At 65.9% G+C, this 23762-nt stretch overlaps 1 protein-coding gene across 1 annotated transcript in view; it reads right to left on the bottom strand.

Moving 5' to 3' along the window:
* MYO18A (myosin XVIIIA) overlaps positions 1 to 22413 on the bottom strand; it is a 31527-nt gene extending 9114 nt beyond the window's left edge. The window contains 31 exon segments of the mRNA XM_086624440.1: positions 39 to 162; positions 1303 to 1457; positions 1624 to 1751; positions 1903 to 2014; positions 2089 to 2208; positions 2307 to 2396; positions 3274 to 3417; positions 3855 to 3983; positions 4266 to 4331; positions 4430 to 4539; positions 5434 to 5671; positions 5763 to 5949; positions 6035 to 6194; positions 6285 to 6426; positions 7080 to 7166; positions 7654 to 7846; positions 7936 to 8026; positions 8105 to 8281; positions 8793 to 8804; positions 9774 to 9794; positions 10172 to 10316; positions 10436 to 10499; positions 10593 to 10693; positions 11229 to 11371; positions 11650 to 11860; positions 11970 to 12146; positions 12227 to 12336; positions 12481 to 12568; positions 13185 to 13241; positions 13754 to 13894; positions 21357 to 22413. Coding sequence (XP_086480566.1) covers positions 39 to 162; positions 1303 to 1457; positions 1624 to 1751; positions 1903 to 2014; positions 2089 to 2208; positions 2307 to 2396; positions 3274 to 3417; positions 3855 to 3983; positions 4266 to 4331; positions 4430 to 4539; positions 5434 to 5671; positions 5763 to 5949; positions 6035 to 6194; positions 6285 to 6426; positions 7080 to 7166; positions 7654 to 7846; positions 7936 to 8026; positions 8105 to 8281; positions 8793 to 8804; positions 9774 to 9794; positions 10172 to 10316; positions 10436 to 10499; positions 10593 to 10693; positions 11229 to 11371; positions 11650 to 11860; positions 11970 to 12146; positions 12227 to 12336; positions 12481 to 12568; positions 13185 to 13241; positions 13754 to 13894; positions 21357 to 22370 — 4737 coding nt within the window. The 5' untranslated portion in view covers positions 22371 to 22413.
* Between the last annotated feature and the right edge of the window lie 1349 nt (positions 22414 to 23762).

Genomic DNA, 23762 nt, shown 5'->3' with positions numbered 1-23762 from the left:
CTATTAAGGCACCAGCGAGGGAACCGGGGGCTGCTCACCTCCAGCAGCTGCTTGAGGCCGAAGACCTCGGCCACCAGCACGTCCTTCTCGCGGCTCAGCTTCTCCCGCTGCAGCCTCTCCCGCTGCGCCTCCTCGTGCGCCTGCGAGAGCTCGCTGTCGAACCTGCGCTGGGAGAGTGGGGCGGGCACTCAGCACCCCGCAATGGGAACTGGGGACCGGTGCCCAGCCCCGTGCCGCTGGCCCCGCACCGAGCATCCCCACCCCACGGCAGCAGGCACAGGGAAGGGCAGTGTGCCGCTGGGCGCTCGTTGGAAACGTGCTGTTGATGAGCTTTTAATTGCCAGCATGGTGGCGCAGAGCCGCTCGGAGAAAATCCTGATGCCTTTGCTCAGCAGCTCATGCACAGCGCAGCGCCCGCAGCGCACACCCCACCAGCCCCAGAAGCCAGCATGTGCCATGGTGGCCACGGCTGCTAACGGTGGGGGCATGGCTACGTGGTGGCAGCTGGGGTCACCATGCCCTCCAAGTAGGACATGGAAGGGCCATGATGCATGGCGGGGGCTCCGGCAGAGACGGAGCTGGGTCCTCCAGCCGCAGCTGGTGCCGTGGTCCCAGGTGGGATGGCACCAGTCCCATCCCCAGAGGGGAGACGAGCCCCTGGCGGGGCAGTGCTCAGCACAGCCGGGAGCCCTGTGGCAGCCTCTCCCAGTGCCCCCGGCACGGGATCAGTCGGGTTTGCTCCGAAAACTGCTGCCTTTGGGGCTTGGAAAACCACCCTGCGCTTGAGTTTGTGACCTGCGTTAAACACCTCGGCAGCTAATCCCCATTTTTCCTCGCGCTGGGTAATAAACAGCCGCATTAGCACAGACTCCGATCCGCGGAAATTGAAATTAATTAGATTGGATTCTCTCGCTGTATTTGTGTGTGTGATCATTACCATAATGAGCTGAAAGCGTCCCTGCTGCTTAATAACGTTAGCAAACTTCAGGGCTGGGAGAGGGGACGGGATGAGAGCGAGTGCCGAGCAGAGCCGTGGGGCATGAGCAGCCTCCACCATGGGGCACAGCCCCACACCGGGGCATTGCTCAGCTCCGGGCCCCCTAAAAGGGCATCGAGGTGTCCCCTCCATCAATGCACACATCCCACCCAGGCAGCCCCATCCTGCTGGAGAGACCTCGGGAGCTGGTGAAGTGCCCAAATCTCTGCTAAAACGGTAAGGCCACTCTGCGAGAGGCTCACCGCGCAGCAAGGATGCCATCCCCCGCCGCGTCCCCCCCCAAACTGCCAGCACGCGGTCCCCACCTCCGCTGCTTCTTCTCCAGGTCATGGTTGCGTCCCTGCTGGCCCTCGAGGTGCAGTTTGGTGTCCTGCAGCTCCGCCGCCAGGCGCTGGCACTTCTTCTTCAGCTGCTGCAGTGCCCGCTGGCTCTCCTCGCTGTCCGCCTGCAGGTCTGTCAGCTGTGGGCAGGAGCAGGCAGGATGGTCAGGGCTTGGGGAAGTCACCATGTCCCTGCGTGCCCTGGCCACATGCTCCCCACATGTAGCTCCAAGCGGGCATCAACTGTCCACTCCCTGCCCATCCCTGCACTGGGGGGACCAAGGGGTCCCCAGAGCCCCCACTCACCCTCCGCTCCAGCTGCCTCTTGCCCTGCTGCTCCACCTCCAGCTTGTCCTCCAGCTCCTGCTGCAGCCGCTTCTTGGTGAAGTCGATCTCCCGCACCGCCCGCTCGTATTTCAGTCGCCATTCGCCGCCTGTGTGGGGAAACAGCATCGCCGAGGGGCTGTGTGGGGCAGGATAGGGTCCCACAGGCGGGCAACGCCGCCACAGAGAGAGGGCCATGGTGCCATGACTGCGGGGCACCTCGGGGTGCGCTGGCGATGAGCACCCAAGGCAGGACAGTACCTGAATCGTCATCGTCCAGCTCCCCATTGAGCTCGGCCGCGCGGATGAGCCGAGCCTCCATCACCTCCATCTCCATCGACTCCATCTGCTTCTTCAGAGCATCGTACTTGGCCTGGGAGGGGACAGCCATGGTGAGCACTCGGGGGGGCCGGGAGATGCCAGGAGGCCGGGGCGAGGCGCCTGTACCTGCAGGTCCTTCATCTCCTTTTCGGCCCGCAGCCTCTCGGCTGTCTCAGCGTCCAGCAGCTGGGAGGCCGACTCGCCGGTGTTCCGCTCGTCCGTCAGCTCCGATGTCAGCTCTGTGATCTGGGGGTGGGAGGGAGCAGGGCCGTGGGCTGGGGCAGGCTGGCACGGCAGGGCATGGCATGGCACGGCAAGCCCTCCTGGTGCCAGCAAGGACCTACCCTGCTCTCCAGGCGGTCGCTGTTGAGCCGGAGCTCGTTACGCTCCTTCTCCACCTTCTCGAGTTTGCTCTTCAGCTGCTGGATCTCTTCCTGCAACAGAGTGGGCGGTGAGGGGGGGGCAGGTGCAAGCGGAAGAGGTTGGCAGGCAGCAGCCTGGCAGGTCTCTGCATCCCCCAGCTCCCCCCGCCAGCGCTGGGTGGGCAGGGTGGGGGCTCCCCGGGGCCGGGGCTGCTCTCCAGTGCCAAGAGCTGGGCAGGGACTTTCCCCAACCCGCTCTGCCGCCATGCCGGCTCCAACCCCATAAATGGTGTCGAAACATCAAGCAGCCCTGGCAAAGCTGGAGAGGGGTCCCCGCACCCCCTGGGAGAGGGGATGGGAGCAAACCACCTGCCGGCAGCTCACTGAAGGGTTTGGGTGCATCCAGCCCCGGTGGGGAGGGAGGGGGCCCACCGGGATGCCCAGGGACCGCCAGCCGGCACCGGGGCGGCGTGCCCGGCTGCAGCTTCAAGAACATCTCTCTCTCCCCTCCCCTGGTCTCAGTTCAGGCTGGGAAGTGGGGCAGGAGGAGCCCCAAGTGACCCCACCCCAGGCACTCGACCTCGGTGGGTTGGAGTGAAAGCTGAGCCGGCAGCAGCTCCATGCTGGGCTGGCTCGGTGGGGGCACGAGTGTCTGGTTGCCGTCACGGCACAGAGTTCCCGCATCTGCCTCTCAGCACACGGTTTCATTTCCATTCTCCACGCCTGGTAATTGGGCTCATGCAACAGCCGGCTCTCGGGATGCGAATGACACGCTGATTCGCAAATTAGGGAGCAATTCGAGCCCGGCGCTGGCGGGGCACAGGGCAGCTGCATCCCACCCCGCCGTGGGCTCCTGCACTGCACCCCACTGTGGAGCCCTCTCTGGGATCACCACTCCTCCAAGCTCACCCTGCCCCATCCATTACCCCCCCGGCGCGGAGATACCCACGTCTTTGCCGCGGATCTGGTCCTCAGTGAGCTGCACCTCGATGAGGGGCCGCACGGTGGTGAAGAGCTTCCACCAGGGCCAATCCTTCACCCCCTTGTTCTTCTTGATGTTCTTCTGCACGCACCGGATGGCTAAATCCTGGATCTGCACAGGGCACGGTGTCAGCACAGGGTGCCGCCGGTGGGACAAAGCGAGGGCTCAGCACCCCTGCCAGCACCCCAGCACACTTCTCTTCGTTAGCATTTGGGCTAATTGCGCCTGGCTTCTGTGCTGTTTGCTTCCCTCCAAACACTCATCCCGCGGAAGGCGAGGCACCACCGGGATGCCTATTTTACGCCTTCTTTAATAATAAAAGCAGGAGCCGATATGCCGCTTCGTCCCGCCGTGGCGATGCTCAGCACCCTCCCCTCCGGTTCCCCCTGGCCCCCCGGTTCCCCCCGGCCCCCCACGGCTGGGCAGGCGCAGGGAGGGGGGAGGCGGGGGGAGGAGGTGCTGGCCCAGGCGGCTGCAGAAAGGCTTCGCTGCCCATTTTAGGCGAAATTGTGCTGCGGAGCAGGGAGGGGAGAGTCACTGGGACGAACCTTCCTCTTCTTGAACTGCTGCCGTGCCAGGAAGCCCCTGCACGCCGCCTGGAACAGGGTGATGTTCCTGCTCGTCTGCGTGTCCCGCTGCTCCTCCAGCCTGGCCAGTGACCCAGCCCGGAAAAACACCTGTGGGCACGGAGAGGGGCGAGATGCTGATGGGTGCCAGCATCCCTCCGGCCACACTGTGCCACCCTCCTGCCGCACTGGCCAGTGTGGCCGTGGCTCTCCCCTCTGCAGTCACTGGTCCCGCGTCACCGCAGGGGTTTTTATTCCCCAGGCACGAGGAATGGCGTAGGTGGGAGCGAACAGTGCCACCCTTGTGCTGTCCTGCTGTGCCGTGCCGAGCTGTGCCGCCCATCCCTGCCCTGTGCCGCTGCCGGCACCCGCAGCTGGCACCCAGTGCCATACCCGGCTCAAGCCCATGTGGTAGCTGCTCTTCTCCAGCTCCAGCGACTCCAGGAGCTCCTCCACTGCCTGCGGGGATGGAAAAGCATCAGGGCTGGGCTGGCAGCACCCTGGGTGCAGGGGACACCCCCCGGATCGCAGTGGCAGCCTCAGCGCAGGGCACGTACCCGCTTCTCGTCCACCACGATGTAGTTGCGCCCATGCTTCTTGGTCAGATGTGGTGCCAGGACATCAAAGCGCCGCCTGAACTCGGCAAACACCATGTGGTCCGGGTACCCTACAGGGAGTGAGGGAGAGCAGGACTGAGGGGGCAGCCACGACACCCTAGAGATGGCGGGCACAGCTCGGCATGCTCTGACTCCCTGGGTCCCATCTTTTGGGAGAGCTGGTGGGGTCACCCCACATGGCAAAAGTTCCCCCTGGGGCCAGGAACAGCCGGAGCACCCCGACCCTGCCCTGCCCCTGCCCAGGAGGTTTTCCTTGGCCGTGTCCTCCAGCGATTTTGGCCGGGATCTGCGGAGAAAGCGGCCAGATCCCGCCTCGAGGGGAGCGCAAGGACACGTGCGTCGCCGGTGGAAGCAAAAAACAGGCCCCGCTCCGGCCGCGCTGAGCTGTGGCCAACTTCTGCATCAGGCTCATAGTGCTGAGCCTCCACATCTTAATTAACGACAGGGTATTGATGGGGACGCTGACCCCGGCACGGTCGGCTGGCCACGGCCATCGATCCGGGAGGTGTGTGAGCAGCATCGATTTCCGATCGCAGCAGGAAGGGTCCGGCCTCCGGGCAATAAAACCTTGGCATGGCGGCCGGCCGCGCGTATCGATAAACGCTTTGCTGAGCACGAACCCGAGTCCCGAGTCCCAGCGGGACAGGGGCCGGCTGCCAGCGGGAGAGCTGCCAGAAGCCGGCGGCACCAGTGGAGACAGCCAATTAAGGCCATGCCTGTCCCTGGCACGGATAACAGCCCCGTGTAGGGGGGGATGGGGACAGGGTGGGGACAGCTGGCGGCCACGGGGCTCGGAGCAAGGGCACGTGCCGAAGAGGTTCCCCGGGGGCTCTTTGCTCCCCAGGGAGGAGATGCAGCCAGGATCCCTGCGGCATCCATCCCCATGGCTGGACGCACACCGCAACCCTGGCACCCCTACGCTGGGTGCCAGCGGTGTGGCTCACCTTGGCGGTACATGCGGAGGGCGTCGAGCAGGCGGGAGCCGCGGAGCTGGGCACGCAGGAGGGGCACGTCCAGCTGCATGAGCCCGGCCTCGCAGTGCTCCGCTGGCAGCTCCAGCTCGCTGCCGCTCACCCGCCGGCACGGCAGAGCCCGGGGGTCCCCACCGCCCCCCGCTGCCTTGGGCAGGAAGCAATGCACGAAGTGGAGCTTGGACTTCTTGATGCTGTCGATGAGGGCATCCTGTGGGGCCGGGAGAGCGGGGTGAGTGGTGACAGGCAGCAGTGCCACAGCCAGACCCGGGGACCTCCGCCCTTGGCACTCCCTGACTCACCACTTGCAGCTTGATCTGGATGCAGAGGGACTTCTTCTTGACAGCAGCCACGCCGGTGGTGAAGGTCTTGCGCATGCTGGTGGCGCGGCGCAGGGCCAGCTGGGAGCCCCCCTCCAGCCCTGCCACCGAGCCCGACAGCACCAGCGCTGACCCGCCACGGCCGGCAAACAGGCTGCTGATGACCTTCCTGTGGGGTACAGAGGGGCCGTCACCCCCCAAAATCACCTCTCCCCTGCCACTCTGCCCCCTCCCCACCCTGGGACCCCACTCACTTCTGTGACTCCTGCAGCAGGACGGAGGCATTTTGGGAGGCTGGGTTGTGCTTGACGTGGTTGAGCCAGCCCGTGGCATCGTACTCCACCCAGTTGGTCCCTGAGCTGTGGCCCAGGAGGAAATGTCGGGGCTTGTCACTGGGGAGCAACGGGTTGTGCCCTGTGGGGAGACACGGCACAGCTGGTCACAGCCCCGGGGACCCCAACGCTTCGCTGACGCACAGCCCCGCGGTGCCAGGCCCCCCCTGACCTTTCTTGCTGCCTTCCTGAGGGCCATAGTAGGAGAAGAGCCGCTCCAGCAAGGTGTCCTCGCTGCCACCCGGCTGCAGCGCCTCCTCCTCCAGCAGCCACAGCAGCCCCCGCGCCTCGTCCGTCCGGGCCAGCGACCGCACCTGCGGGTGACATCGCGCTGGCACCTGGCTTGGCACGCCAGCATCCCCCGGGGCAGGGATGGGGTGGGGACCGGGGACCCCGGCCACCCGGGGAGCACACAACCTCGGCCGCTGCCAGCAGCAGGGCAATGCGGCACCACGCGAGAAGGTCTCTGTTTAATGGAGACCCAGCAGGGAGTCAACATGTAATATTCCAGGCAGTGAGACGCTCGCTGGGGTGGAAAACGCCATGCTCAGACACCGGCGGCATGAAACCCAGTGTGGGGCTGGTGCTGGCAGCACCCCCTGGTCTCCACAGCCTCTTCCAGCAGGGACTGGAGCACCCCAAGGACTGGAGAACCTTGGGGACCTACATACCCTGAGGACCAGAGCACCCCAGGGACTGGAGAACCTTGGGGACCGCAGCACCCTGGGGACCTGAGCATCCTTAGAGACCTGAGCACCTCGCAAATGGGAGCACCCTGGGGACCAGAGCTCCCTGGGGATCACCCAAGGGCTTCTCACCCTCCTGCACAAGCACCTCCCGGGGCAGTGGGGGACACCAGGAACAGCACCTCTCCATCCCCTAATTACCACCAAAGGCCAGGAAAGCCGCCCGGCCACTGCCTCATGCCACAAACTGCCACAAATGCCTGGCCGTGGCGGCTTCTTACCAGTGCCTGGTGCGAGGGCTGGTCCACAGCTGCCACAGAGTCAGAGGAGCCGGGCTCGGCGTCAGCCAGGGGAAGCTCGATGTTCTCCTGGCAAGGGGGGACAGAGGTGCGGTCAGTGTTTGTGCGGCAGGGAAGTGGTGATACGGACCGGCAGCTGGTCCAGGAGCTGGTCTCAATAGGGTCCAGGCAGGAGGCTGGGCTCTGCCGGCATGGCATCACCCTGCTGCACCGGCACGGCAAAGGGTGACGCCGGGTGGTGCTGGGAAATGACCAGGACATGCAGAGGGGTCCCCTTGGGCTCTCGGTGCTGAGCAGCAGCAGTGACTCCCCCCTCCCACTGCCTGCAGCCACCCCACCATCTCCCAAACCCTGGCATATTTGGAAAGGCCAGAACTGCTGGCATAGGCACCACTGGTGGTGGAAGCCCTGGGGAAAGCCCTGCTGCCCCATGTCATGTCAGAGCTGGTTCAGTTGGACCTGGAGCAGAGTGACCGTAGGGTAAGAAATTGGGGTGGGTTTGCAGGAGACACTCGTGCAGGGAGGGGAGCGGAGGACACTCCGGGCACCCTGTTACCTCCTTGTAGCGCTCCAGCTCACGGGCAAAAGTGCGTTGGTGGAAGAGCAGCTGCAGGCGCTCCTGGGCATAGTTGTGGCAGAGCTCCTCGAAGGTGGCCCCCCGGTTCTGCCCCGCCAGCTCTGGGTTTTGGGCCCCGGGGGTGTCCACCACTGTCACCGAGCATACCGAGTGCTGGTTCGACTTCAGCGCCCTGCAGGGACCAGGGGACATGGTGGGGTGAGGAGGTGCTGCCAGGTCCCCCTCACCCCAGGCTGCCCCCACGGACCCCCCAGCACATACCTGTTGAGGAGGGAGATGAGGAGGGTGAAGAGCTCGGAGTACAAGCCAGCCGCCATGCCCTCCAGGCACTCCAGCGCCGTCAGCTTGGGACCTGGACGAGGCAACCCTGAGCGTCCCCAGCCCAGCATCCCTCTGGGGCCACCTGCTGTACCCCCATCCTTCACCCTACCTGTGCCGCCATCGGCTGCGGGGGACTCATCGGGGCCCTGCCGGAAGGAGGTGGATCGCTGCAGGGTGCCCTTGGGCTGGTGCTTGAAGATGGCAGAGGAGAGCTCCTCCAGGCTGCAGCCCAGCAGGTAAGCAGCTTTCTGAGCCCACTCATGCCGTGCAAACTGCTTCCTCCCAGCTGCAGGGTGAGAAAGGGGCTCAGCGCCGGCCGAGGCATCCCCAAAAATGGGGGACACGCTTCCAGCCAGCCCTGGGACGGTCTCAGTGTCGCCCAGCATAGGCTCGGGATGCTGGGTGCAGTGGGAGCACATGGCTAGCGCCGGAGGGCAGGGGAGTATGGTTTGGGGTCTGATGGGAGGAGACGGGGGATGGAATGGCTCCATGTCTCTGCGGGGCTCAGCCCGGAGCCATGCCGGGGGGCGCGGAGCAAGGGTCACCCCTCCCCACTGCTGCACCGGGACCCCTGGGCCCTGTGCCGCCCTGGCACGGGGACACGTCCCTGCTTGGCCACGGTCACTGAGCAGCCCCGCCGCGACGCAGCAGGACAGAGCGTGGCTGCCGGACACAAGCACAGGGATGCTGGGGGAGGTGGGGGCAGGTTAGTGGTGACACGCAGGGAAAGGATGGTAGGGAGGTGGTGGCATGTGGGAGAGGAATGCCAGAGACGTGAGCAGAGAACGAGACTTTACCTTCGTCGGCGTCTGCTTTGCAAAAGGGCAGCATGCACCATGCAAACAGAGACAGGGGTTAGAAACAACGGCACGCAACAGTACAGACACGCGTCACGGGGACACCCTCCTGCCAAGACACGCCACATGCATGCCAAGCCTGGTGTGTCCCTGCTGTGAGCCCCTGCCGCACCGTGGGCACTGGTGGGGAGCAGCTCAGCTCTGCCCCTGAGCACGGGGAGCTGCGGTCGGATCCGGCTCGGTACAAGCGGCAAGCGGCCAAGGAAACGGGGGCTGCTGTGGCTGAGCTGGCTCTGAGCACCCCCAGTGCCCATGAGATGCAGCGGAGGCTCCAGGAGCGGCACAGAGCTGGGGCTGGGATGCTCCCCCTGAGCAGGATCTGGGGTCCCCCTCCCAGCACGAAGAGGCTCCGGAACACCCAGCTGCGGCAAGGCCCTGCTGCCACCTCGTGCCTCAAAGCACCCCATGGGCCCCCACCGCACCCCCAAACCACTCCAGACCCTCCCTCCCCATCCCCAACCCATCTTCTCCACCCAGGGGCTGCAAAATCCCCGGCTGCTGCTGCCAGCTCCAGGTGGCCCATTCGGCTGTGCCGTGCCCAGGCCCTCCCGCCAGCGTACAGCACCACAGGGTTCCGGCACTGTGGGGGGAAGGCAAAAGCCCCAGGAGGAGTGGAGCAGCCCCACGATGCCAAATTCACTGTCCTCAGGGCTGGCGAGCAAAGGCAGTGCCCGTCGGACCAAGCCCTGCGCCCACGGCGAGCTCTGGGTGCTGGGGCAGCTCTGCCCCACGCCACCAACGGTGCCAAGAGGATGGGGGTGCCTTGACACGCAGCAGGCAAATTTGGGGCTGCCAGGACACAGCCAGGGCTCACGGTTGGTGCCGGCACACCAGCAGCATCCCAAGCCCCTATTCCAGCCCCAAAACCAGCACCGCATGGCACCACCCAGAGCAGAGTCCCCCCACCCCAGCTCTGATTACCGGCTCCGTCTGCCAGCGGCTCTGCGGGGAGGACAGGGGGGAGAGGTGTTACACTGGGGATGGGGAACACACGCACCCCCCAACTCCCTCAGCCCCAGCTGGGCCCCCCTAACCCCCAAGTTGGCAGGGGCCAGCCCAGGGTCTGGGGGTTCTGCGATTCCCACCAGCTGGTGAGACCACTCCGATGAGGGGACAAAGCCGGGTGTCCCAGCACGCCTGGGATGGTGGGGCACTGTCCCTCAGCTGAACAGCCCCAAAACATCCCCTGGGACTCGGCCATGCCAGCGGGGGCCATTTGCCAGGTGCCGAGGTGCCAGCGATCCCTCCAGGACCCTGTGCAGCCCGTCAGCCCCGAGTCTCAGCTCGTTAACGCCTCCCAGCCCTGAGCAGCTCGTTACCTTTGGTGGCCCCGGCAGCCCCCAGATGGTAAATGGCCCCCAGGACGAGCCAGGCAGCTTTCTGCTCATCGCCAGAGATGCCCATCACCTTCATGGCAGCCTGCAGCTTGTTGAACTGCTGGGTCGCCTTCTGCTTTTCTTCCGGCTGCAGGAAGCAACGGGAGCCATCGGTGTGGGAGCCCAGCTCTGACTCCCCCAGCACCCCACTGGGCCAAGGGACCCTCGTCCCCTCCCACAGCCTCCACCCAGCCCCACAGCAGCGACCTTGGAGAGCGGCGTGATGCCGAAGACGTTGTTCTCTGCCAGGTGGTTGAAGTGAAGCTCAGTCCTGCAGGGATAAACACCGGGATCGGCCCCCTGTGGGAGACCCCAGAGACCCACCCCGGACCAGGGGCCATGCCCTTGGCCCTCCCCAGCTCACCGCAGGGCACTGTCAGAGCAGGCCAGCAGGTAGTAGAAGACATTGAAGGTGGCCTCATCGGATGGGCGCCTGGCGACACGTAGCTTCTCCAGCAGCAGCGTCTGGTGGAGGTGGGAGGGTTGGGAACTGTCCCCGAGGGTCTCGCTCCCACCGAGACCCCCCCAACCTTGTCCCTGCTGCCAGCCCAGGGTCCCCGCAGAGACACAGGGGTCTCCCCACACGCCACAGGGTATCGTATGAGTGCAAACACCATTCAAGTGACCCGTGAGCATCTCCTCTCCCGGGGCATCTGCTACTACTGGAGCATTGTTGGATTTTAAGAGCTTGGTTGTGATCATGCCGGGGCGGCGTCTGGGGGAAAGACACCCCAAGAGCGGGGCTAATTCAAGCAAGGACGGGGGGTCAACCTGATCTGTGCAAGTCCGGGTGCAAACAAAGACGAGAGCGGGATGCCCGGCTCCTAAGCACCGTGAGCACAGCCAGGCAGCTGGCAAGGGTCTGCGGCAGAGCTCGTGAGCCAGCGCGGCCAGGACGAAACACCCTGGCTAGGACAGACCAGCTCCCGTGCCGAGGGGGGCCACCTCAATGAGAAAGGACCGGCTGCGGCACCGAGGGGGGCGACCCTGGCCCCCTCACCTGTACGGAGGCGGATGCCACCTGCCCAGCCTGGTCGAAGTCCAGAGAGATGATCTGAGAGAAGCGGGTGGCGTTGCCGTTCATGCCGGTGCTGCTATTGCCAAAAGCTTCCAGGATGGTGTAGAGAGCCTGCCACTTCTCCGCTGCGGGAAGAGAAGCGGGGCGGTGGGGTACAGGGGCTGTGCGGCAAGCGGCCGGAGCTGGCACCGCCGGCTGGGCAAGTATTGCTGCTCCTGTGCCATGCCCCGCGCTGCGGTAGCCCTCAGCAGCGCGGCAAAGGGACTGGCGTGAAAAGGTGAAAGTGCACCGTGCGGTGTGCGGCCAGCGGCTGCCGGGTGCTGGAGGCCATGGGAGGCCGTGACCACAAAGCAAGGGGCGTGCGCAGGTGGCGCGGGCACCCCACGCCCCACCGGGGACTCACCGGAGAAGACTTTGCCGGTGCTGCCAGCGATGGTGGCGAGGTACTGGACGAGGTGTTGGCAGTTGGTGGTTTTGCCACTGCCACTGGCGCCCAGCAGCACAACCGCCTGGTCCTGGCGGCTCATCAGCATGCTGCGGTAGGCGGCCTGGGCCACCGCGTAGATGTGTGGGGACGTGTCCTCCCTGCGGCACCCTTTGAACATGTGCATGACCTGGCGGGGTGGAGAAGCGGCCGAGGGTCAGCACCCCACCACCCCTGCCGGCTCCCAGCGCACAGAGGCACGGCGCCCAGCCACCGGTCCCCCCTGGCAGCGGGGTCACCTTCTCAGAGTACATGGAGGGGGAGCTCAGCGGGTTGACGATGACCATGGTGGGGCCGGCGTAGGTGTGCAGGAGGTTGCCGCCGTAGCGCTGCCGCAGCGTGTGCAGCACGCTGGACTCGTTGAGGTAGAGGAGGCTGGCGAGGTCTTCGGCGCGGTCGCAGGACGGGGGGTTTGCCTGGCAGTGAGGTGAGAGAGGTGGCGTCAGGTGGGGAACAGGGGGAGTCTGCCCCGCTGTCTCCCACCCCATGGTCCTACCTTCTCCACATCGTCCTCCTCCACCTCCAGGACGGTTCCATCATGGTCCAGCTTCACCCTCACCTTGCCCTCAGGCAGGGGGCTGCTCTCCTCTGGCCGCAGCTGGCTGCCTGTGAGGGGCACGGGGTGCTCAGTGGGGCCATGCTGGTTGGCAGCCCCCCGGCAACACTGCAGCCGGGCTGGGGTCAGGGGGGCTCACTGTGTCACGGGAAGGACAGAGTGTCCTGGTGGCACCGGGCTGAGCCCCGACTCACCCAAGGAGAAGCCATCCCTGTGCACCAGCCACACTTTCTCAGTCTCATACCAGGCCTCCTCGGCCGCGATCTGCTCCTCCGTCTTGGCCTGTGGGGACAGCGGGACGCGGGGTGTTCGCAGTCATCTGCCCCCCCCATCTCATCCCCTCCCCGTGTCCTTGGGGCCGGAGGGAGCACAGCTGTCTGGCCACAGGGCCATGTGCTGGGCAGCCACAGCCACTCTCCACAAGCCCCAAGCCCTCCTGGCACATGTCCCCACCTTGGCACTCTCCCCAGGGACCCCGGTGGGCACAGGGCTGCAGAGACCACCAGAGCGCTGCCATGGCACAGGGCAGACGCGAAGCCACAGCGGCCCACAAGCACATTCTGCCACCAGAACCTCCCCCCCCACATCAAACCATGACACACGGCCACTTCAGGCAAGCCCGGAGGGGCCGAGCTCCCAAACTGCATCCCAGAGAGTGGGCACCCATGCCAGCCACATTGCTGGGATGCAGGGACACTGGGCATGCCGTGGGGACACGGGACATGCTGCAGGGACACGGGGCAGGGACACAGGACATGCTGCAGGGGCACAACAGGAGAACACAGGACATGGCACAGTGATGGCAGAGCACCACAGCATGGGAAACGCTGGACTGGCACGGCTGGCACAGTGGGGACGTCTCCACCACCCATGAGCGGGGCGAGCCCCAAAGCCAAACCTGAGCTGCAGCAGGGACAGGGCTGGAGGGGGCTGCCGGGGCATCGTCCACTTGACCCTGGCAAGGCCGAGAGACGGGGGTGAAGGCAAGAAGGGTTAATGTCCACCCCGCAGGCAGCACGGAAAGCGGCCAGGGGAAGTGAGTGGGGGCAAAGTGCCGCTGCGCCAAAGCCCGTGGGCGCTCCTGGCGAAGGCCACCGCTGCAGCCGGAGGAGTGGCACGTCCAGAGCCGTGCTGGGGATGCACAGAGCCGCGGCGGACATTGGTCATGAGGCCATGTCGCCAAGAGGCCTCCAGGGCTGGGGGTCGGCATGTCAACCCGCTGCGAGCACGGCACACCGCAGCTGCTCCGGCATGAGCTGCGCAACCTGTGCCAGGTGCTCTGCCCTTTTTCGTCCTGCTCCGCAACCCTGCCCACCCCAGCCAGGCCATCTCCACCAGGAGCACCCTCCCGGGATGCTCGGCTCCCTGGTACGGCCCCGCTGGGGAGAGGCACCCAGTCCCGGCCGTCCTGGCACCCTGGGGGCATACAGCAGCCCGCGGAGCGGTGCAGCACGGGGAAAGCCTTACGCTCCAGCATGAGGCGCGGGCGCAGACGCCAGCCCAGCGGCAGACAGAGGACGGCGGGGGGTCACCAGCGGAGGCAGAGGGCTCCTGAGGACGGGGGTACGGTACCTGGGCGGGTGCCGAGGCAGAGGTGGCGGGGTCCAGCTAACAGCAGCAAGGAAGGAGGAGAGAAAGGAGAAGAGAGGGGGTGAGAGGCAGAGAGCAGAAGCAGCACCGCGATGCGCCACGGGACCCCGGCATGGCCACAGACCCCACGGCACCACCTGGGCATCACCCCCACCACGGGCAGCAGTGCCCAGGCTGCTGTGGGGCTGCTGGGCATGGCAGCTTGCCATGGCCGGGCACGCCGGTCTGGGCGGCGACCCCAACCCCACCAGCAGCCCCGGTCATCCGTCCCCTGCTGCCAGTGCCACCAGAGAGCGACCATGGGGCCAGCAGCCAGGCACAGGGGTACAATCACCCCGTGTGAAGCACACGGCACAGCCACGGCAGCCGCACACGTCCCTGTCCCCGGGCAGGCGGCACGCGAGCGCCAACGCCCCTGGCATTACAGAAGCGGTGAAGATCCTCTCCAGCCGCCGCTGCGCCTCCTCCGACGGGCTCAGCCGGGACGCGGGGCCAGGGCCAGCCTGGAGGCAGAGCACCGTTAGCACCAGGCCAGCTGCCCCATGGCCCCCGCCGGCACCGCGGCCCCCGCCAGCCCCATGCCGCAGCACGCAGGCGGCACAGGGGTTATGGCAGAGGCTTTCCCAGCCCGGTGGCCCGCTGGTGCTCATGGCAGGCACCAGGGCAAAGGCTGGCGCAGAGCTGCGGGTGCCAAGGCCGGCACAGCTGGGGTACCGGCGGGTTCCCTGCGCTGCCCGTGGACTTGCTCCCTGCTCCTACACACCTGCTGCGGCGGTGCCGGGGCAGTTTTCGCGGGGGTCGGACGCTTCTCGCCGGGCTGCAGTTTCTTCTCCACATGAGCCGGGGAGAGGAGACAAGTGATGGGGCGGCCGAAGAGCACAGTACTGCCCCGAAAAACGACCCCCCACCCAGCACTGCACACCCCAAAACCACTGCAAACCATGCAGGTGAGCTCACACCATGCCGTGCATCGTGTTAGAGCATCCCCCGCCGTGCACACACCGGTACCTTGTGCCTCTCCAGGGCGGTGGGTTTCGGAGCGGACACCTTTGCCGACTCCACTTTCCCTCCCAAAGGCTGCGCCGGCGGCTCTGGCTTGGCTTTGGCAACTGGGGACAGGGACGGCTTCACGTCCCCCCCGGCCGGTTCAGGGGACTTCTCCTCCCGCTTGTCCCCTGGCCGGAGCCGCGGCCGGTGCTCTTTGGTTTTACCCTTCGCCATGAGGGTTTTGAGACCTGCCGAGATCTCATCCTTGGGCTCTGGCTTGGCGGGACCCGCTGTCACAGCAGGGGCAGGCGGCGGAGCGGGAGGAGCCGGGATAGCGGGACGGCCTGTCTCCTCCTTCCTGGGGGGCGGCACTGGCTCGGGAGACTTGGCGTCTCGCCCCAGCTCCTTGGCACTGCCGGCGTCCTCCCCCGGCAGGACTTTGCGGACCACCTTGCGCACCACCCGGACCACCCTGCGGCGGGACAGCCCCTGGCCATCGTCCCCCTGCGCCTCGGTGCCCGCCGCCGGGCCCTCCAGCCCATTGATGGCCGCCCCGTTCAGCACCGGCTCCGGGCTCTTCCCTCGCCCAGGGGGTGGCTCGGGGCTCTTCGGGGGCTCAGGATTCGGGGGTTCAGGATTTGAGGGTGCAGATGCCGTGTCCTTCGGGCTCTCTGACTGCAGCCACAACGACAGCGGTGTGAGTGGAGGTCTGGCGGTGCGGCATCTGCCACCGCAACTGTCCTCCGCTTGGGATGTGGTGCTGCCCAGGGCTCAGTGCCCACCGCAGGAGCGCAGCTCCCAGCCGGATCCTGGCACTGAGGGACGCAGCACCCAGACCCCTTCCCCAGCCAACCCGCACTGGGCACTGGGACCGGGAACGACGGTGATCCCCCCCCAGCCTCACACTCAGGGACCTGTTGACCCTCAGGCTGCTAGTACAGGGGTAAAATTTGGTGCTCAGGGCACCAGCTGCCTCTCTGCAATGCACAGAGAAAACTGCAAGATTTCCTCCATCAACAGCTTTGGTGGGCAGCGCAGCAGTCGGTGCTGTGACTGCGCAGTGGGCACTGTCCCACCACCCCACTGGGGTGCGCAGGGCAGGGACAACCCTGTGAAGGTGGAGGGGGAGAGATCGCTCCCAAAAACACCCACCACCCTCCACACACTGCCCCGGAGCAGCCACCGCACTCCCCGGGGATAAGGATGCTGAGCTTCCAGCCCTCCAGGATGTCCCCAAGCCCTGGCACGGGGTCTGTCCCCACCAAGGGCAACCCCCATCCCCAACACAGCTCCCCCCTGCCCGTGCCCTGGACACTTACAGCCCCGTCCTCCTTCCCGGGTCTTTTCACAGCTAAGGATTTGTCCTCGTCCTTGACCTGAGGGTCACACAAAGAGGAGCGTGTTTCAGCTCGCTGCAGGGCCTCACCGCTGGAAAAGCCACAGGGACCGGGAAAAGCCACCGGGACCATCACTCCGTGCCGGGGGGGGCAGGAGGCTGCTGCATGAAACAGCCCCAGTTTGCAGCCCCAGTGACGAGGACACGGGTGCTGCCGGGCAGCCAAAAAAGTGGGGGGAAGCACTGAGGTGTGCCCCAGTTATGGCAAACCCCAAAGTGGGAAAAGGAAAGTGCTCCATCCGCCCGGCCCGGGCCCCCTCCTCGCGTGCAGCCGGTGAGCAAGCCGGTACATGGAGTCCCATCCCCGCTCCCCACAGCCTCTGCCTTTCTGCACATCACCCCACCGGGTGTCACAGCACGTTTCAAGTGTCACCAGTTAATCTCTGCAGCAGCCGTGCCGTGGGACGTGCCAGCTCCGCGCCGAGCAGGGCGACCAGGGGTCTCTAGGGAGTGAGTAACCAAACCCACCCCGTGGGTAACACTCCCTGACTTGTCATAACGCAGCTCCCGTAAGCGCTCGGGGCTGGCGGGCGGCACCGGGGTGGCTCATGCCGTGTTAGGGGCTGCACCGGCCGCTCGCAAAGCGGTCGCTAGCGATGGCGTTAGTAATTGCATGCATGGCCGCGACAGTGACCGCAGCCGTGCCGCTGCGAGGCAGCTCCCCGTTTGCTCGGTGAGCTCCCCAGTATGGCAGCAGAGCAGGAGGCCGGGAGCCCTGCTCCCAATGTGGTGCTGGCACTGGGCAAACTGGGGGTGCTGGTCGGCAGTGTGACCCGAACACGGGGTGCGGACAAACGCGTGAGACACTTCCCTTCTGCTCCCAGAACGCAAACCGGGATGAAAACGCCATGGCGATGTCTCATGGAGCCGCAGCCCTGGCTGGGGAGAGAGGGAGAGGTGAGTCCCGGGACACAGGATGCTGAACCGCGGCACGGCGTACGAGCACGCGCCCTTCCCCACCAGCCCTAGGAGTCCAGGACCCTCGGGAATGGGGGTCTGAGCCCACCGGGCCCTTCCCAGTGTACGAACAGGTGGTGCCTATCGGAAGGGCTCTGGGGACGGGCAGGTGGTCGGGCTGAGACCCAACACAACTCATTGTGCAAAAAAAAGCCCTTTTAGTCAGCCCGCAGGACCGTGCCCCAGCTCCCCCAGGGTGGGTCGGCCACTGCGGTAAGCACATGCCAGGGTGAGGGAAGGGATATTTTCTGCCCCCAGTGCCCTGCTCACCGACAGCCAGCGTTTATTCTGAGCCTGACCCCATGCCAGCAGCCAGGCAGCCCCAGCAGGACCCACCACCCTGGCTGGTGCCGCGCTCTGAAACCCAGGGAGGGGTTGCAGGGGGACCTCACCCTCCCAGAGCTGGGCACTGAACCAACCCTCCCACTGGGGGGCACGTCACCCCGTCCCCGAGGGGTTCCCTGTCCCCCCAACCCCGTCACGGCAGTGGGAAATGCCAGCACCCGGAGCACAGGCTGGGCACAGGGGGGTCCAGAGTGGAACCCGCCTGTGGGTCAGAGCCCCCCAGACCCTCTGCCCATGGGGCTCCCATCCCCACCAGGCTGGCACCACCCCAAAGCCCCCAGGGAGCACCAGGGTCCCCGAGGGACTGCAAGAAACAGCCCTCGGCCACCAAAGTGCCACAGGGGCGGGTACAGCCTCGTGGTCCCGGACCCTGGTGCCGGGACTGGCCCCTACATGTCCCCCTCGTGCTCCTGGGGTGCCGCGGCGGCCGTGCCGGGGTCCCCACCTTACCGCAGGGTCGGGGTGAGCCGGGAGCAGCGGGGTTTCCACCGGGGCAAGCGCGGCGCAGCGCGGTGGGAGAGGCACTAACGGGGCAGCGGCCGCGGCGCAGGGACAGCTGGGCTGATAGGGCCACCCTAAAAATAGCCGAGGAATGCGAGGGCCCCGCCGGCGCACGCAGCAGCCGGAGGGAGCGCCGGGGGGGACACGGGGGCAGCGAGGCCTTGTCGACACCGCCACCGCCGCCGCCGCCGGAGGAAGTGATGTGGGCTTGCGGCAGCCCGGCGCCGCGGGGGGAACTGCCCGGCCTCCATCCCACAGCCGTCCCGGGGGGAGCAGGGAACAGACGCCCCCAGCTTTAGCGTGGCTGTGGGGCTGGAGGGAGCCAGGGAGGGTCCTGTGCCGCAAGAGATGGCAGCACACATTCCCGTGGTGCCCAGCGTTGTGCCGGGGCACGACGCTGGGCACCGTGTGCTGCCCTGACACCCCTCGTTCCTCCCTTCGCTTTGCCATGAACACAACGGCACCCCAGAACGCTGACGGGCACGGACAGCCCCCCAGCCCAAGGCCAGGGTCGGCACCGCGGACACGTGCCAGCCTGGCGGCACCACGGCGCGGCGCGGCAGCCCACGGTAAAGTCGCTTTTGCAGCCAAGCTACCTCGGGAAGTCTGAGATCTCCCTGGAAACAGCAGGAGCGGGACAGCAGGCGAGGGGCCAGGGGCCTCCCCGCGCGGTGCCTGCCGGGATGGAGTCAGTGGCAGGGAGCCCAGAGCACCGGCGGCATGGAGGGGAGGTGGTGACCACCTGGGCACGGGCACACCAGGGACCCCAGCCGGCGTCTGAGGAGGCCCATGGCCAACCCAAGGGACACAGATGTGTCCTGAGTCAAAAATCATTCCTGCAGGGTCCTGCCTTCCCAGAGGGTGCCGAGCATCACTGAGGCAGAGCACGGAACACCCAGCAGAGAGGAGCCGGCTCCCATGGGCCATCTCCACCGGGACCCCCGGCCCAGCCACGCAGCCACGGCTGTGTTTCTGCCCAGCCAGCGGACAATTCCTCTTATTCCTCTACCAGGAACTTCAGCAGAGACGCACCAGCCCCAGAGATGAGTTTCCTGGACATGAGCCCCATCCCCAGGGCCCCTCAGGGACCCCCACACCAGGGACACCCCAGCAGCACCATCCCTACAGTGAGGGCAAGAGGAAGAGCCAACCCAAGAGCTTCCCATGGAGGAAGTGTGGACAAAAGCATAAAGTGCCTCTGGCACAATGGGAGTCCTGCAGCCCCCACCCCACATCCCCGCACGGCCCCAAGACATCCCTCAGTGGGACATGGGGCACGGCAAAGAGCCGGCACCCACCCACGCCGTGGCACAGTGGTCTTGCACCCCAGGGATGGCAGCCTCCGCGGACCAGGGTACTGGTGGCCAGTGGGTAAGCGTGGCACATGGGGTCTGCCGGCGCGGCCGCCAAATGGCATGCCTGTGGTCCCGTTGAAGCACTGGAGAGGTCAGCAGCGTTTCTGGAATATTTGTGCCGGGCCGGCGCATGCCTGGGCCCTGCCAGAGGAATTTTCACCGGTAAATAAACCCAAGCGTGGAGCCGAGCCAGCCGGGCTGCCCCACGCCGGGAGCAAACCCAGGACATTGCAGGGTGGTTTCACCCGACCCCTGATCTCTGGCCACACCATGCCGCCAGCCAGCCCCCCATGCACCACATGGCACCACGGCGGGTGCTGCCCCTGCCCTGCTGCGGCGTGGGTCCGCAGGGACCTGGGGGTGTCGAACCCCCCGTGGTATGCAGGGAGCCCAGCACCATCCTCGCTCCAGCCAGGGAGGGGCTTCCAGAGCAACAGCCCAAAATATGTCTATAATTTCCTGTTTCAAAAAGGATCATTTTTATTTAAATTAGGACCAGAAACATTCCAGGGAGCTTAGCGGGGCCTGGGGGAGAGCTGGGACTGGGCCTCCCTGTGCGCTGGCACCTTGCGCGGCCGCGCCGGGTGAGGGACCCCCGAGCGTGCCCTGCACCACAGCCCTGGCTCCCCACAACCGGCAAAGCCGCAGCGCAGCCCCCCAATGCACCCCGGCACCACACCGGAGGAGGACAGCGTCCTGTGCCGCTGGTACCCGAAGATGCCACGACCATGGTCACTGCCACTCCTTGGCTGGTTTCCCCCCTGGTTTCCCCTGGCTGATGCCGTCTAACCACGCCAGGACACGGCACCAGGCCATTACACCACAGTCGCTCCCCCGCAGCCCCAGAGGCACCGGTGTCTCCGTGTCTCCCCTTCCCCCATCCCAGCCACAGCACCGTGCTCTCAGCCGGCACAAGCGCCCGGCTGGGCCCCACATGCTGGCACTGAACGCACACCTGCCCTCACGCCGGTGTGCTGCCACGAGCATGGCAGCCATGACCCCCAGCCCTGCGGGGTTACCCACCCAGGGCTCATCCTGGCGGCACAGTCAGCATCACCTGGCGACGCCTGCCAGGGTCTGAGGATGAGGTGCCGGAAAGCCAGCGCTCCGGCTCAGCGCAGACTCCATCCTGCAACGCCGGAGCACATAGAGCCTCATGGCCACCCTCGCTTCGTTCTGGCCATTGCCCCACGGGGACGGGGCCCCACCATGCTCGGCACGGCTCTCCCCAGTGCAGGTGACCGACTCTGTGGGCACTGGTGCCCTTTTTCCCCTAAGGAAGGCTTAGAAACACACTACACAAGCCCAGTTATAAGCTAAACCAACGCCACGCTGCTGCAACCCCCTGGCACTGCGGAGGGGGTCCAGCCCTGCAGGCTGTCAGCATCCGGAGGCCTCCGCCAGGGCGCTGGCCATCCAGGACACCCGTTAGCCTGCGGCAGGGTCAGCGGAGCCGGGCGGCTCACGCGGGAGATGTGGGTCACGCAGCCATTAAGTTTCTATTTATACAGCACCAGCCGTGCGTGCAGGGCTGCGCTCGCTGTTGGCGGCTCCCGACATCCCGCATCGTCCAGCCTGGTCCCCAGGGAGCAATCCCAGGTGGGGGAGGGTGATGTGGGCAGCGGGGCAGGCAGTGCCCCTCCCGGAGCCCCTCCGGCAGGAGGAAGACCAAACCCAACAGCACGGTGAGCATTTTGGGGGACAAAACCCACCGGTGCCAGTTCGCAAGCACTGATGCAAATCCGTCCCTGCAGTCACTGTGCTGCCCTGGGCACGGGCAGGCATCGGCCCTGCACCCCAGCCATGGCCTCCCGCTCCTCCCCATGCATTGCTCCCGGCCGGAGGAGCCCTGGCACTCGCCGGTTCCCATCCCACGAGGATGCTGGCAGCCGGCAGAAACCCGGGGCACCGGCCACGCGGCGAGGATGGCATTACTCACATCCCAGGCAGCGCGGCGCGTCCCCTGGCCACCTCGCAGCCAGCAGCGGCTCAGCTCGCTCAGCTCCAGGATGGGCTGCACCTTCAGCTGCACCGTCTCCCCCGACTGCCGGATCATCTCCACGATCTCATCCCGGGATTTGTTCTCCACGTTTCGCCCGTTTATCTCCACCAGCCGGTCACCCGGCACCAACCCCAATGCTAAATCTTTGGTGCCGGCTCCAGGTTCGGCGAAGTGCACGACGCGGCGGTACACCTGCCCGTCCGGCGCCCGGTCCAGCATGGTGGTGCGGCGTAGGGAGAAGCCAAAATCGCCGGTGTTGCGCCTCTGCAGCTCCAGCTGCCGTGGGGCGGGGGGCTGCGGGGGCACCACGGCAGGCAGACGCAGCTCGGCAGGGAACCTCTTGCCGACAAGCTCCGGCACCCTGGCACGCAGAGAGGCAGTGGGAGGGGTGGAGGGGTATCCTGGGGGAACTCCTTGCTTGGTGAGCTGGGTCTCCAGTGTGCGCACCTCCACCTGCGGGGAGGGGGCTGCCGAGTGCTCGGAGGGGGTGGACGTCTCCGAGGTACTCTCATCCCGGCTCTTCTGGGAGAAGGAGAAGCGTTTGACAATCATCTGGGAGTTCTGCTTGGCCAACGAGCCAAACTTGGCCGCCCGCTGCAGCACCGAGCCCTTGAAGTTGGCGTCATCCACCTTGAGATCATCGCTGGAGCTGGCTGTGCTCAGGTGGCCTGAGTCCAAGATGATGCTGCCCCGGTTGCTGTCGGAGTCGATGTCTGTGAGATGCAGGTCGGAGCCACTGGCCACCTTGATGGGGATGGGGTTGGAGATCTCCAGGCGGGTCTTGGAGTCCCGTTTGGAGGCACGGTTGAGGTTGAAGAAGCCCCGGCGCATGCTCATCTCCTCCAGGCTCTTGAGCTCAGCTGCTGACATACGCTCCTTCTTCTCCTTCTTTTCCTTCTTCTCCTTCCGGGCCCCATCCTTCTCTTTGTCCTTCTTCATCAGGTTGAACATGGTGGAGGGGGGGTGCTCGGGGCACACTCGCTCCCGTGGCAAGGCGCTGGGTCAGGGTGCTGGTCACGGCACGGCCACCTGCCTGTGGAAGGACAGATGGGCAACAGTGCCATCAGACAGCAGCACAGTCAACGCCCACCCAGCCACCCCGCGCTCCACTCCACCAGTCACCTCAGCTGCCACCCCCAGCCCCACACCATGTCCCAGTGACCCCATCCTTCCCAGGGACAGCAGCACCGTGGGGCTCTGAGACTGCCCCGGCCATCGCGTCCTTATCCTGGCTGGGCACCAAGCCCCAGGGATGCAGCAAGGGTGGCACCGTGCCCCCAGGGATGCCCTGGAAGAAGCCTGGCAGCCCCAAGCATCCCCATGCCAGCACTGGGGCTGACTGCAAGAAGACCCCCAGCATCTCCCATGCCCTGGGAGCCATTTCAGAGCAGCAGGGGCAGACAGGGGAGGACGGCATCCCAGCTGTATTTGCAGCAGTTTCCACCAGGGCAGATGTTCCCCAGGCAAAACCATCCATCCCCGCCAACTGTGGCACCGCGGGTGTCTTGCCCGCTCTTCAAAAACCTCTTTTTGAAGAAATAGAGGCCTCTCTGCCACTCATCTCGGCCAGTGCAGCGCCCGGGAGGACAGCGGTGGGCAGTGTCCCCATCGGGGAGGGAGTCGGAAACACGGTCCTAAGCGAAGGCTGCCCTAATAAACAGGAACCTGTAAAATCACATCCCTCCCGAACACTGATAAGTGTCTAATTTTAGCCAGGGCGACACAGAAACTCGTGACGCTGCCAGCGACCTCCAGGAACAGTCGCTCTTTCATTCGGGTGTCCTGCGCCGGGGAGGGCAGCACCCAGCCAGCGGCAAAACCGCAGCCCAGCAGAAACCCCGGCCGCCTTTCCCGGAAAACCCGGAATGCACCCAGCACCCGCAGGCACCCACAGCCTCATCCCGCACGGGGCTGCTGTGGGACCTGTCTGTCCCTGCAGCCACCGGTGCCCACCAGCCCCACCCGACCTGCACCGAGCGCTCGGGCTGCGCATAAATAACTCCAAAGCGGAGCAGCCAGCGCCGCGCGGGACGGGCTGATGGCTATATATAACGGGCAGGAAGCCGTGCAGGAACTTCACCTCGGCACAAAGGACAACAGGAAAACTCTCCACGTTCAAAGCATCTGCTTTAGAACTCTCTGATGGGCGTGGGGACGAGGTTTGGGTGACCCATGGGGACAGGCAGTGCTGCCCATGCTGGCAGTTCAGGCTCTGTGGGCACTATGGGGTACATGGATGCTGTGCTGTGCCATGCCATGCCATGCCAAGATGCACCCTGGCTCCAGCACAGCATCAGCACTGCATCACCACCACCGCCTGGGCCACCTCCTTGCAAAGGCACG

The sequence above is a fragment of the Tauraco erythrolophus genome, chromosome 21 (assembly GCF_009769465.1).
Source record: "Tauraco erythrolophus isolate bTauEry1 chromosome 21, bTauEry1.pri, whole genome shotgun sequence".
Lineage (NCBI taxonomy): Eukaryota > Metazoa > Chordata > Aves > Musophagiformes > Musophagidae > Tauraco > Tauraco erythrolophus.
The sequence above is the reverse complement of the archived record's forward strand: the minus strand, read 5'-3'. Positions and strand labels throughout refer to the sequence as shown.